The 15,818-nt window shown below is 35.3% G+C and overlaps 1 protein-coding gene across 3 annotated transcripts in view; it reads right to left on the reverse strand.

Moving 5' to 3' along the window:
* flt1 (fms related receptor tyrosine kinase 1) overlaps positions 1–15,818 on the reverse strand; it is a 161,192-nt gene that overhangs the window by 32,186 nt on the left and 113,188 nt on the right. For all 3 annotated transcript variants that reach the window (XM_039745508.1, XM_039745506.1, XM_039745507.1), the window contains 6 exons: positions 13,548–13,652; positions 12,598–12,711; positions 7,905–7,993; positions 3,155–3,311; positions 2,165–2,262; positions 358–480 (listed from right to left, as the gene is read on the reverse strand). In XM_039745508.1, the coding sequence (XP_039601442.1) occupies positions 358–480; positions 2,165–2,262; positions 3,155–3,311; positions 7,905–7,993; positions 12,598–12,711; positions 13,548–13,652 (686 nt within the window). The remainder of the gene's footprint in view (positions 1–357; positions 481–2,164; positions 2,263–3,154; positions 3,312–7,904; positions 7,994–12,597; positions 12,712–13,547; positions 13,653–15,818) is intronic.

Below are 15,818 nucleotides of genomic sequence, written 5' to 3' on the forward strand. Positions count from 1 at the left end.
CGTGGACTTCTGGCTTTTAGTCCATCTATGCTGGGGCATCATGGTGCTTTTAAGTAAAGCATTACTAATCATTGATAATGTACATCTTCTTTCATACTTGTGTTGAAACATTTACTGATTATTTTATCTACAGCGATGAATTAGTGTCAAGTTTCATTCAGTTTCTGTGGTTGAAACACACACTTTAGTTTTCTCCACTGTACATTTCAGTTTTTCTCCTTACAAATGATAAAAATCCAGTTGTGTACTTGAAATAAAAAGTGACATACTGATGTTTTGGTGTAAATTAAGCAATGATTTCTAGTCATACTCTATTTTTTTAGCTTTAAAAATATAAAATAAGAAATACACACTTACATCTCCCTTTCTTACATAATCAGGATCCTTATAAATGTCCCTTGCAAGGCCAAAGTCACAGATCTTGACCACATTGTTCTCAGATAAAAGGATGTTCCTTGCTGCCAAGTCTCGGTGGATACACTATAATAAAAAAGCACCACAATAAAATGCATCCTTTGCAATTCCTGATATCACTATTTACACAGCGGGTCTCTTTAATGTTACTTGTTTTCTTAAAAAAAAAAAAACACAAAACTCATTGTAGGTAAATTTCTCTGAGGGAAGCAGACTGAAGACCATAGGAAGTCTGAGCAAGTTCCTCAAATCCCACAGAAACAGACAATAAAGTGTGGGGTTGTACAGTCTAAACATCCATTCATACCTATAGGTATGTGTGGGTTATATATATATATAATATAATATAATATAATATAATATAATATAATATAATATAATATAATATAATATAATCTTGTGTGTGTGACTTGCACCACTCATCCCCAACATGCATACATTTAATGTATTGACCGGTCTATAATGACACAAAGTGTGACACACCTCTAACAAACCAAAAAGTTTCCATGATTGCTTTATACTATGAGAATACAAAAAATTGCATAACCTTTTCAGTCACAGTTTCCTTAGCTCTCCACTAAGGGAGTGACTGGCGCCAGCTCTGACTGCAGGATGCTCAACAGACAGAATGATGCTGTATTTGTTACCAAATAGTAATATAGCACCCTTTCTTACTTCTCATTAGCATGGCTAAGAAAAACAAAAACTAAATATACTGTTATTATTAGAGTATACTTACACTAACAATAGCAGATTACTATAAAATGAGTATGTTATAATATACGTATATGAACAGCAAGAATATACTGTAATATGCTTATTGAATTATTGTTTCATGTATAATGCAAACCACTTTCCAACATTTTATTACCAGTTCACAATTTATCAGTTTATATTGAAATGACTTTTTATTTTCCATTATTTTTCTCCATCTTATGCAAGATAGATTGAGGAGATTTTACAGTATAATATGATAATAACAGCTCACCTGCTCTATAAAAAACAAATTCACAACATATGTCTGATGAAGTAAATTCATATTTGATCATACACTAGTAAGTAGGAAATTAGATAACATGAAAAATAAAAATGAGGAGAGCAGACATCTAATTGTAAATCTGAGTTTGGAGTGGAAATACATTTTAATTCAAGATACTGTAATTGTTCAACTTGATATAACAATGTACTTTACTGTAGAAGTATATTAAGTAGTAATAATGACACGGCTTAATTGCAAAAGATTAATATTAAATGGATGACCTGTAGTAAATTGCATTTGGAATGTTCTTTGGCCAGTTCATGTTTAAGTTTAGAAGTTTAGCTCCCAGATTGCCTTATTTAGTTCTACTGTAGCACTTCATGCCTTGTTCCTATATTTTAGACTTGCTAAATCAAAACAAACCAAATGAAACAAAAATGTCTTAGAATCAGAGAAGTTCAGTGAAGATAGATCCATTTCTTTTTTTTTTAATACCCAGAAGAATCAAGGGCATGCTGAGGTCAATAGGTTTTCTAAAAAAAGTAGCAAGGCAGTGGCTCAACCCAAAACTAGACAGCAGATATTCAATAACCTACTGATGTCCTCCTTCTGTGTAACAAAGCTGTCTTCCCTGCTGAGGTTTAAAAATAGAGATAAACTACATATGGTCAAAACTGATATGACTACGCATATAATACTCACCAGTCTGAACATAACACGCAATCAAATATGCTTTTTTTTTTATCACAAATTAAACTTTCTTTCATTTACCTTTCTGGATGCAAGAAATTCCATGCCTCGTGCAACTTGAAAGCTGTAGGAAATTAGGTCTTCCATTACAATAGGTTTATTGTACAGAGAATTGGAATCTAATGAAGAAATATAACACAATGTATTGTTGAAAATGTTCACTGATTACAGAAAAATATTTAATTAACTAGCATTTATAGGCATCCATAATTTTATAGAGTTATATTTTCTTAGAGAAAAATATTATTTCCACTTAAAAAATGGGGAAAAAAATAATGTCTAATTATTTCTTGGAAGAGTCTAAGTACTGTTTTGGTTAGATGTATAGCATACATTTTATGCTCTGTTATGACTCTTGCGTTTTATTTTTTTTGGCAGAAATATTCTACTAACAAATACTGTCCATTTGTTCTGCTTTGGGAGATATTTACAGTATGTCAGAAGCAGAAAAAAAATCTTCAGAAAACTGTAAACATTTTTCATTAAACTATTCATTTCTGCTAACTCAGATTAACAAATTCATTTATTTATTTGGTTTTACAATTGACAAATATCAAAATACTTTAAATAATTATTCTAATTTACTAAACAGGATAGTAAAGGCAGAAATAGATTTAGAGTTAGAGACTAACATGTCAATTTATTTAAGTATACAGTATATTAATAAAATGACCTTGTTACTTAAAGAATATAATATGTAAAGATGATTCTAAAAGATATTATATTGTTGAAAAGTGAACTGTGACTAAGCAACTGTATGCAGCTTTCCATGAATGGAAAGTTTCTCAAGAGTTGCCGAAACTCTGACTAAATCCCTGTCACGTACTCAGCTACAGAAGGTGCTATAAGTGCCTGATCCACATTGCCTCTCATTAAATCAAGGCGGGCCTCAGCAGTACAAGTCTCCCACGGATGTTTATTTGATTGATAATCAGGACAAAGTGCTGAGATACACAGCAAAGATTAAAAATATGACTAACACTAGTGTAACAGGAAGGAACGGATACCTACCCTCCTCTTCCTCTTCGACATCACTCAGACTTTTATCTTCCTCAAACCCAGAGCTTGCGGTGCTTGCGCTGCTGGCTAGGCTACACAACTTCTCCTTCTTCACCTCCGGGAGTACCACAGGGCTTTTGTCAGACTGTTCATCCTGTACATGGGTTTCCTTTAAACAAGCAGATAAGCTAAAATAGTACTGGCAAGTAAGAAAATCTAGAAAGCTAGACAGAAATTGGAGCATACCGGAAAGTATTCAAACATGAGTACTACGCTGTGTATTTTACTGCATGTGCAGTCATTTCAATGCAATAGCCACTTTAGGTGCATTTGCATAATATTGTACATGACTTTAGCTTGATTCATTGTTTTAATTTCACTTAATAAAATGAATTAACTGAAGGATCAAGAATGCCTTTAAAAACTAAAGAATAGGTAGTGCAGAACAGCAATTCCTATCTACTTGAAAGTAAACAACACAAAAATTGTGTGCGCTTTATAAAGTGTTTGTCATGTGATCTTCATGAAAGGTACCTTATAAATTCAAGACTGATAGACACGATAGCAGCCATTCAGAAATCAACATAAAATAATGTTAAAGAAATCAGCAGAAGAGCAACTCCTGTGGGAGCAGCTATTATTTTACATAATGGAGGCAGTGGTGCAGTATAAAATAGTAGACATGATTCATACATATGAGGTAATTTAAGCCAGGAAAGGTTTGTTTGTTAGGTATGTATACTAGTTGGTAAATAATTTCTATTTAAAAATTAAACCACACACTTCTTTGTTTATTTTTCTTTCTTTCTTTCTTTCTATTTTTTTGCACTCTTTCATTTTATTTACAGTCACTTATTGTAAATTAAATGGAGGTCCTGCCTAAAGCTGTTTTCCCAAAACAGAATTTGTGGATATGGTGGACTATTGGAAAATTTTGTTACTTGAATCCCAATATTGAAGCCAAGTAACACTTTAAAATAATTTTAATTAATAAATCTTTTCAAGCCTTTGCACCAGAAGAATGGTTCCTACTTTAAATTAGGTGCTACAAAAAGATCAACAACTTTTTTTAAAGATGTAAAGAAGCAGTATGTAATGTTTCTTAGTGACTTATCAATGAAAAATTATTATAAATGTTTACATATATCATATTATACAGATTGAACATCTTCTGTCTGAAATTCCTGGGATCAGAAGTATTTTTATTTATTTCATATACACCTTATACACATTGCTGGAAAAAAATTTTATACAATATTTTTAATAATTTTATGCATTAAAAAAAGTTTGTGCACAGTAGCATTACCAGAATTCCTGTATTAGCTGCTAAACAACAGCAGCAAGAAACCATGGCAGTCTTCCCATCTCCACTTATGATGTTGTACTTTGATTAAAAGATTACTGTACACGGAGTAGTGGAGGTAGGCCTGATGGTGACGGTGTTTGATAACAAACTGGCTTCAACACAGCGTCTGAACCTACGTTTCCACTTTTGATTTGTGCTGCCTCCTTCCGCATAGCAGTCTGAAAGAGCTGCACAACTGAAATCACGCCTTTCACCCTTTGGTAATTTATCCTCTGGTCATCCAGCCCCCAAAGCTTGTTGCCCATGTGTTGGTGCACCACTTGAAATTCAAAAAGGTGACTGAAGAAATTGGTCCTAAATGGTAAGCACCACCTCACGTGTTATTCACGTCTGCTAATCAGAAATCAAAATTTGAGGGAACATTAGTCTGAGCTTTATATGGGCTCAAAAGATTTTGGAATTTGGGATACTTGACATAAATTGTATTATATATAACATATCTCAGATCCTCTTAATCCATTTAAAATTTCTGAGTGGGGTATAATATAGCAGAAAGCGCCCCCAAATAGAATGTCATTCCTTGTTAGGGCATACGCTACATTCTTTCACATCAAGCAAGTGACTGTTGCTTGATACTCACATTTGCATATCTATAAGATGTTTGCAAAGCAGAGCTAACCAATGTGTCTTTATTTTAGAGACCTCTTCTGGTCTGGACCTAAGAGAGATATGCTTCTAAAGTGGCAGCAAACTGCTTGATGCAATGGGAATACCTTGAGAAGCCAGCTATAAAACAGTCCCATGAGCAACAGGTAAGGGGTGCGCAAACATAGCACTTAGAGAGCATTTCGGATTCTTCTCTCTGCTATTAGAGTTCAAGCTTAAGTCAGCTAACAGAGAGCAGGGGAATTAGCGTGGCATACGGGTTGCCTCGGACACCAGGGGCCTCATGTATAAACGGTGCGTACGCACAGAAATGTTGCATAAGAACTTTTCCACGTTCAAATCGCGATGTATAAAACCTACACTTGGCGTAAATCCACGCACTTTTCCACTGTACCTCATACCTTGTCGTACACAAGTTCTCCGCTCGGTTTTACAGACTGGCGGCACCCAGCGTCAAAGCAGTGCTACTGTTCCTGTGTGGTTACACCTTATTTTCCTGACGCGGCTTTATAAATACACCGAAACTAACCGCATATTGTTTATTAGTGTAATGCATCTGATTGTAATTAACTTGTAACAATATAATGGTAGAGGGAACAGCCATAGTATTCCAAATACCATAACTGCTTTAGCGTTGTTACTCTCACTTCTTCTTCTTCTTCTTTCAGCTCCTCTTGTTAGGAGTTGCCACAGCGGATCATCTTTTTCAATATTTCTCTCACTGCACCACTCAGAGTATTTATATCACTGTATCTGAGTGTGAATCACAGCAGCAGCTGATCGGAAAGGGAATTATCGGTATACAGCTTCAAGGACACGCTGTCTCAGCCCCTGCAAAATGTTTTAAAGCCTTTCCTGTACGGACCTCGCGGTTCAGAAACAGAAACAATATCATTTATAAGGTGAAATTCAGCAAAATATGTTTATTAAATTATACAGATAAAACTTTAACTTCATTTAAATAATCTATATTCTTCACTGGGAGTGTCGTTAAGGATAGAATAATTAAACATGTACTACGAAGATATTTCAATGTTCTTTAAACGTTTTGAAGAATCGGCGCTAAGCTTACAGATGGCTTAACGTCTATTACAGAGCTGATTGTGTGGCGATCGGTTACTTGGGGAAAGAAAAGCACTGACTGCAGTGACGGCTACGCCAATATATATTGAATATAAAACAGAAAGAGAAAATAACAACACAGCTAAAAATACAGCGACAAATTTCGGCAAAAGTTAAATGCTTGTGTCATGAGCACGAGGCGGCTATGCAGTGCAACGGAGGTGGCCATCCACTGTGCATAAGCTACCTTACTGACGGGCGGGCGAAGGAGCCACCGATTCTTACTCTGCCCAGTGCCACCACAAGCCTAGAGCCGCCCCTGATTGTACTGCTGCAATAAATTATTTCATCGAAGTGAAACACATGTTTAATAACGTGCTTTAACTCCTATCATCATGAAAATGATATCACGTATACATCTCAGTATTTTAGTTATTCAGAGAGCTGTAATATCATGAATGTAATGGACTCTGTGTCCAGTTGGAGGAAGAGAGACAGTTTAAAAAGCAAGTAGTGATTCACACACATAGAGCACATAGAAGATCAAATACAAAACAAAGCATTTAACGTGCTACTTTAATTACGATGTGATTTGAGAAACTGGTTAATTAAACGATTTTAAGATGAAGTTTATGATGTTCTACTTTAATGACAAAATAAACTACGTGATTAAAGTGGAAATGTCGAGATTGAAGTTGACATTTCGTGCTTTTTCCTCACTGTGTGCCTTTTTTCTCTGTACCTTAATAAGCTTTCATATGACACTCAGACAGTGGGCTTACAACTCGGCTTTTCACGGCGACTTTGATATGTGACTTCTTTTTTATTTCCGGCACTGTGCGATTTGTGAATGTGAGCTTTCAAGTTTCTCCAACATGCTATGTCACTCGATCAACTTCCTTTTGTTGATTATACCACGGTTTATTTGAACAAATAGTATGTTTTTCATTTGCCTCCACTTGGTATTCACTGAAATTCTTATATTTTCCCCCGTGCTTTTCCCATTGTCTTTTCACAGAAGGCTGCGCTTAAGGGCGATTTATATTGATTTGCATATTCAAATAGGCGTAATTCTGGGAGGAGTTGGGGCGTTACATAATGCTGGCACGAAGCGTTAGTTTTCACGCTCATCGGCATTTATGTAGCGGAAGAACGTGGAAGTTGGAGTACGCACAGATTCCTGCATCTGGATTTTTCTGTGCGTAAACACATTTCGGCTTTTGTGCTTACGCCATGTTATAGTGCAAGTTCTATGCACGACGTTATACATGAGGCCCCAGGTGAGCGGAGTGAGGCAAAGCTGTATGATAGGTATGAGTGAGCAAAGGAATTAAAGATCTGAGCAGCATTTTGTAATTGGCATCGAAGAAGCTACGTGGTCCTTTTTAGAGCCACTTGCCAGCAGTTCTTGTTAAGAGGATAAATCCATTCCTCCATCTACTACAAAGAGGTCATTACAATAATACATTTTAAACCCTGACTTTGTATCTTGTTTCTGGTGGTTCATTCTGTTAAGTCCGTACATTCTTCCTGTGGATTTCCCCAAGGTTGCACCAGTTTTCCTCCCTTGTCTCCAAAGAAGAGTTAGGCTATTTGGTAGTTTTCAATTCACGTCACACACTTAATAACTGGAGAAAGTACAGTAGTATAGATACAGATCACATATTGCTGGTTTAAAGAACTTTTCCATTAGGTACATCCTAAGGCCTGCTAACTACAGTATCATACCTTGTGCTGAAGAAAAACATCTCTCTTGCCTTTCAGATAGTTGGAAAGATTCCCATATTTACAGTATTCTACAATCACCATCAAAGGGCCTATGGGAAAAGAAATTGTATCTTTATATGCAAATATCTTACAAAATAAGACAAATAAAAAAGCTGTTCATTAAATGACGAAATACTAAATATGAAGTGCAAATATTTATAATCATACTGTCAACATGTCACTTGTTAAGTAAAAAAATAAATTAAAATTTGACGGCTTTTATGTGAATTCAAATAAAGGAAAAATCAAAAGCACAACAAAAGTCAGTAGTTTTACTTCAAATGAACTGAAAGGACTTAATTTGGCAACTGCTTATTTTTACGCATACAATTAAACTTAACTGTGTTAAAGAACTATTTGCAAGCAAATTACATAAGTAATGTTTCATCATTTATCTTTTCTGCTTGATTCAGTTACAGCTGGAATAAAACAAACAGACAGAGGAAAATCCTCCCCTACAGAAAGAACATAGAGACTCCACACAGATAAAAATTTGGTGTGGGATTCTGGATCTGAGTTGGGAGCTGCAGCCCTAAATGCTGTACCGCCAGGCCATTCTAGAATTAATAATAATTACTGAAAATCATATAGTCTTAGAAAGATGGGAGTTACTATATAAACTTTCTATCTAGAGAGGAGAATGTCCTAAAATGGACATTGTAGACTGAAGTATTTTTATTACATTAATTTTCAAATTACTTTTTTTTTTTTAATAAGTTGTTCAGGTTACTACATTAGGTTAATTTACTGTAAACAAAGTAATTGCTATAATTTGAAATTATTTGTTTTTGAAAGTGAAGCATTTTCATTATAACATAACTTATGAGCAATAAATAAAATATGAAAAAGTATAAATATTTTTTGTAGAACAATAAAAGTATTACCAAGTAAAAATGACAAGTCTGACATGTTGACAGTAATAACCTCAGTAATTACTAATCAAACACAGACTGTTTCTAAGGGGAAACCTCACATTTCTTTGTTGAAGATTTCTACTAAATAGATACTTGCCCGTCCTCCACGCTAACTTGTGAAGCTGGTTGTTTTTTAGTGATGCAAACAAGCATATACATGAAAAATAGGCTGTTTGATCTCCTATAACTTTATATGTATTTTTAAAGAAATGTAGGTAATTGCTCATTACAAGCATCTATTACCTTACAGGGGAATTGCACAAGACCTTTTTATATTTTACATTACAAGATTAATTTACTGTAATGTGTAAGTATGACATTTACATTTACTTATTTGGCTGACACCTTCATCCAAGGCACCTTACAACATTTATGATACAACAGGTTACATTTCTTTTGATTTGCCAACTGGAGCACAGGTAGGTAAAGTGACGTGCTTATGGTCACACAGTGTCAGTATGGGGACTTGAACCCACAACCTACATACTGAACTGAACTGTAGTGGGTATAATACTGTCTTTGCTATGGAAGGACAGCCCAGCGTATATGATGCTCCTTCACCACCTTTATTCTAATGGCCCAGAACCAAAAAATGTAAAGTACAAACCTGTTTAATCCTATTCAGGATGGTAGGGACCTGGGGCCTATCCTGGAAGCATTGTGCTCCAGTCAGGAAGTAGTCCTGGACATAGCAAAGGTTCGGCTGCAGGGCTCGCTCAAGCACAGACCCAGACTGACACTTGTTTGGGCTTGTTTTAGAATCACTAATATCTTAACTGGCACATTTTTGGGGAAATAAATAAGTGGAGCCTCACTTCAGAATAAAATAGTAAGAACGATGGAGATACAATAATGATATTAAGGTGAAAACATTCACCTTTAGCTGTAACATTATAAAGCATAGTATACTTTTATTCCATGCAATTAACCCAAAATTTCTTTATAAATATAAAATGAAAACCCCAGCAGAATCTTTTTATTCATTAAGAAGAAACAACCTTCCCTAAAATTATGGTCATTAAAACAAGCACTGCTAAATGCAGAATGATAATGCTTTCACACAAATTAGGGACTTGTGCTATTTTAGACTTAAGTGATGCAGAACTTAATGTATATTTTTGCACATTATTATACAATACCAAATATGTCATAGCTTCAGCTACTTTATTTTATCAACCAGTGTTTTTCACCATTATGCAGATGACAAAGGTGGTTAGTAAGCTAGGCACTAGGTGTCAAAAAGCACCTGCATTCCTTACTTGTCACGATTAATGGAAATATGCCGTAGTTAAAAAGTCATTCCCTGTGACTAAAGTGAGGAAGAGAGCAGTTAGTGGAGGGACTGTGCTGTTGTTGTTCTTCTACTTCCGAAATGATGCTGAGTAGTATTGTTTGTCGCCTTCTTGTGTTTGGTCCCCACCGCTGTGTGAACATTTTAGAATGCCTACTTTAATAAATAGTTGCAGACATCTACTGTAGAGGTTTTGCTTATGCTGCGGTAAACTAAGGCAACAAGTTAGGAAGTAAGAATTGGTGCTGGCAAACATTTCTGTCCATCTGATAGTTCATTTCTACTCACTATTATGCTTTCTACATTACATTTACACTGCATGTATTCATACAGACAAGTATAGAACAAAAAACTGTTATTTTCACTTGTCTTTTAATTTTGCATTGTCTTAATAAGCATTCACATGTATGTATTTAGATAAAGTTGTCTATGAAATAATGAATTAAAAACATTAACATGACAGAACCCTTCTCTTTTGACACTCATACATTATGTGCATACCCTCTCTATGTTGTTAGCTCTCTTTTGTATGTCTGTTTTCTTTTTATACAGTATTTTTTACCATTGTTGTTATTTTATTTATTATTAACTGTGTTTTTGAATGCTGTTCTGCATTCACATGTTGGATTTACTTCAAAAACAAACAAAACTATTACCGACAGTTAGGAAGTTGTTCATTAGTGATGGCTAAGACATTTTGCTTTAACTTAAGACTTCATTTTAATGTTTTTGTTTTGTCATTGGCTCTCTTGATCTTTCTGACTTTAGACCACTGCTTATTTAATGGCTATTCTTTTTAGTATCCCCTAAAGACTGTAAAGATCTTGTGGTTCTTTTACTTTATACTTAACTTTTTGTTAGGAAGAGCTGGCTTTATCACCTGCCAATATTTACTGAATAGGTACAGCTACTTTTATGGAAAAAACAGAATATTTTTAAGACACAACAAAGTTAAAAAAATCATTCAGCCTCTTCATTATTGATAGTTATTATTTAATTAAAAGTGGGCCAACCACAGTAAAGTAATGAAAAGGCTACATATCCGAAACAGAAAGTAACTGTCTGCCTGTATTGGTATATTTCTCAGCTTATCACTTTCTGGTAATTCTAGACTACCAATTATCTAGAAACTTCTCTACTAATGCTATTAATAACCTTTGCTGTACTTCTGTGTACTTTCAAAAGAATCTAAACGTTATAATGAAAAAAACATAAGACATCCATTACTTTTATGTAAACATTTTCTTCTGGGTTACAGTACACACCGATCAGCCACAACATTAAAAATACTGGTGAATAACAGTTGATTATCTTCTAACAATGGCACTTGTCAAGGGGTGGGATATGTTAGGCAGCATCTAAACAGTCAGTTCTTGAAGGTGGTGTGATGGAAGCAGGAAAAATGGGCAAGCATAAGGATCTGAGCGACTTTAACAAGCACCAATTCAGATGGATAGACAACTGGGTCAGAGCATCTGCAAAATGGCAGTTCTTGTGGGATATTCCCGGTATGTAGTGCTTATTACCTACCAAAATTGGTCCAAGGAAGGACTACTGTTGAACTGGAGACAGGGTCATGGGTACCCAAGGATCATTGATGCACACTGAAAGCAAAGGTTATACCGGTCTGAACCCACAGAAGACCTACTGTAGAACAAATTACGGAAAAGCTTAATGCTGGCTATGAGAAAAAAGTGTCAGAACACACAATGAATCATAAGGGGCTATGTGGCCATAGTCACAGTGCCCATGCTGACCCCTGTCCATCTCTGAAATTGCCTACAATAGGCATTTGAGTGTAAGAACTGGACTATGGAGCAATAGAAGAAGGAGGCCTGGTCTGATAAATCAGATTTTCTTTTAGAACATGTGGATGGCTGTGTGCAATTGAATTGTTTACCTGGTGAAGAGATGGCAGCAGGATGCATTATGGGAAGAAGGTAAGTCGGCAGAGGTGGTGTGATGTTCTTCTGGGAAACTGGTATTTATGTGGATTGTATTTTGACGCATGCCAGATACCAAAATATTGTTGCAGATGTACTTCCCCTCATTGCAATGGCATTCTCTGAGGGCAGTGGCGTCTTTCAGCAGGATAATATCCTCTCTCACACTGTATTCATTTTTCCGGACTGCTTTGAGGAACATGATAAAGCGTATAAGGCATTGACTTAGCTTCCAAATTCCCCAGATCTTGTGGTGATTGAGCATCTGTGGGAAGTGTTGGAAAAAAAGTACAAATCATGGAGGCCCCAATTTATAAGACTTAGAGGATCTGCTGCGAATGTCTTAGTGCCAGATGCCACAGGACACTTTCAGAGGTCTTGTGGAGTTCATGCCTTGACAGGTCAGAGCTGTTCTGGTGGCACAAGGGGGACCTACACAATATTAGGCAGGTGGTTTTAATGCTGAGGCTAATTAGTGAATATGGTTGTTTATAATTATTACTTACCCCCGTATTTAGTACAGGCTCCCAGCAGGTTCACAACATTAAGGTGGTGTCCAATATGGATAAGGATTTTTAGCTCTGTCATCAAGGCCTTGTACTCACTGGCTGTGGCTCCCTCTGTTGGTGGTAAATAACATTTTATCTCTGTTAAATAGGTTATTTTTATTTTCATTTTTCAAGGTTTACACTTAAACCAAGATCATAAACCTACCATAAAACTACTGCTGCAGATGACTGGGCTATTAGTATAAGGAAATTGTGCAACCAAACTAATAGAAAATATAAGAATGAACGGATAATATAAGCCACAGTGTTAGTCAATACACTATAATGCTCTTACATAAAGGATGTTTTTGGTCCTTGTGACAATCAACATGCACACATCCTACTGTTGCTTATGATCATTTGCAGGTCATTGTTCTCCTAATTATGGTAGGTTAAATTGAGCATAAATCAATATTATAGTACTTATTAACAGTAATCACAAATAAATGTTTCCATTTTTAAACAAAGATTTGCTCTTTGAAAAGTAAAAAAAAAAAACAGTTCTGAATCCTACTATACTGGGAAGTAGTTGTCATCTTTAATGGTTATTAATGTTTACTTAATCTTAATTAATGTTTACTTAATTCTAATCTTAGAATTTAATAGCACAAATTCTAGGGTAGTGCAGACATTTTATACATATTAAATTATCTATTAACTATATCTTTAACCAAGTAGTTTTTCAACTAGGTAGTGGTTTATGGATATTAATTTACAGCAACATCAACGTTCTGTGTTTGCAGTAGGTAATAAATGGCTAACCAATATTCTGTACAGAATCCGCCATCGAAGGATTTAATAACTTATGAGATTAAAGAGGAAAATTAAATATCCAGATACGTGGCACCTGAGGCTCACTGGAATGGATGGATATAAATGTTCTTATGAATAAGACAAAAAATGTATACCTTTAAGCATTTTAACAGCCACGGTTCTACAGCTGGATGATTTATTTATTCCAAAAGCTGAAGCTTGCACCACTTTTCCAAACGCACCCCTTCCTAGTGATTTTCCTAAAATAAAAACAATAAAAAAAATCATATATTTTAATTGCTCTTTTACTAATGAATACTGAAGCCTGGTTCACTATATTTGTATAAGCTTTTAAAACCCAACCTTTTTAATAGAATATAAAGTTTTTTGTTGTTGTTGTTAATTAAAATACCTGCATGGGACATATTGGTATACAATACAAATAATAAACTAAATATGTTTTCTTGAAACATTTCCACATTTAAAAAATTCAATAAATAAATTATATTTAACCATAAACCGATGAGTCTTCCTAAAGCTATCTGAACCTTGCCTGGAATGGTGATGTTAGCATCCACTGAAGCAACTATACCTAGGGGTGATGGCCAGGTGACCCATATGGACTAATTGAGTTAAGCTCACCCATTAGTTGAAGTGTGAGGATCAAGTGTGATGCAAGGTTTGTTGTATGTGCAGTTTAGATTTGGAAGTTTTAGACTTTGGCAATGGAAAGTGACTTTTGGAACATGTTAATATCATAGAACTGGCAGAGAAAGGCCTGAAAGTCATGTGGAAGCGTGAATCTTTTTGGTCAGATAAAGTCCTAAACTTCTACTCACCTATACCCACATCACTGACTCTCACTGATTCTCAGTCAGGGTTGACCTATCATATTCTGGAGAATTCTTACAAGTTACCAAATTGATTGCTATATAGTTGGAGCTTATATCACTAAACGAGACTGCCTTAGAATGACTTTGAATTTGTAATTGGAAAACTTTGCTTTCTGTGCTTCTTAACATGACATGAGTGTTCAGACTTTTTTTGAGACACTGGGTTTACTCTAGTAGATCAACTTAAATTTTCATGTGGGGAATGAAGGAGTAACCTGGAAAAACTTGATTAGTGGTGGCTGCCCTTCTGATCTTAATGCAGTGGGGGGACTGTTACAGATTTTTCCATTATAAACACATTGGAAAACCAAAAGTAATGTAACCAATTGTATCATAAATATTGTAAGTCACCTTGGATAAAGGCGTCAGCCAAATAAGTAAATGTAAAAGAGTATTCTGGGAACATCTAACAGGCACTTATGTTTTGGAGGAGTTTAAGTTTTCATTTTGGTTGGGAATTAGGGGATAATTTGGGACATGGAGCTTGGTTAGAAAATCTTGAAGATGAGTTAACAGATTTGAATAAGAGGTTATTTTAAGGCCAAGAATGTGGTACCTGTATGGGTGATTTAATATAAATCCTTAGTGTAGTGCAATTAGCTGAGGCTAGTGCATATTCTAGCAAACTATTCAGTGACTAGGTAAGGGTAGGTGAGATGGTGCACGGGCTGTTTTCAGCAAAGACAGGGAAAAATCAGGCTGTCATTGTAAAAGTGGCTTATGCATTCTGTTTGTACTTCCATAGCAAAAGAATAAAAAAGAAAGCAACTGTAGACCAAGGACCACAAGATAAGAGAAATGGACCAGGGACAAAACACTAATCAGAGACAAAGTTATAAGAACATGCAAGAGTCTATGCATAAAAGTCTGATAAAGGAACTAACACAACCCAAGAAAAATAGTTTTGCTTTTATTCAGAAACTTAGATGATGGTTAACAGGTACTTCCATTTTAAGCAGTGTCATCCAGATAAAATGATGCATCATGACTTCCAGAAATCAAATGACAGCAAATGCTGAGGTTGCCAACAACAACAGACAAGCAAAATGGCAGTGCTCATTACTGAAAATAGAATATAACATGGCAGCAAGGTAAACATAAAACATAATATTTCAATAATGAAAGCAAAGTAAAGCACAAAATAACACAACAACTGAGCTTTACATGTTCTAGAACCACACTTTCATACACTGTTTAAACAAGACACTGCTAGAAGCTGATGGGACTTAGTTTATTTGCTTTGTTGAAGTCACTGTGGTGGATGAACATTTTTGGAGCTTATAGTGGTAAAAGACAAACAAACTGTAACTGCCTTTTATAAACTACTAACACGTAGACTTATCTTGCTCAACTGGAAGAATCCCACCCCACCATTCTTAAGTCAGTGGGTAAACAATGTTCTATACTACTTAAATTTGGAAAAAATCAATTCTCACTTAGAGGATCTGTTCAAAACTTTTTTTTTTAATACTGTATGGCAGGATCTAATCAGTAACATTTTAGAATAAGCTTCCATTTCGGGGAAAAGGACAC

Source organism: Polypterus senegalus, chromosome 2, assembly GCF_016835505.1.
Source record: "Polypterus senegalus isolate Bchr_013 chromosome 2, ASM1683550v1, whole genome shotgun sequence".
Classification (NCBI taxonomy): Eukaryota; Metazoa; Chordata; class Cladistia; order Polypteriformes; family Polypteridae; genus Polypterus; species Polypterus senegalus.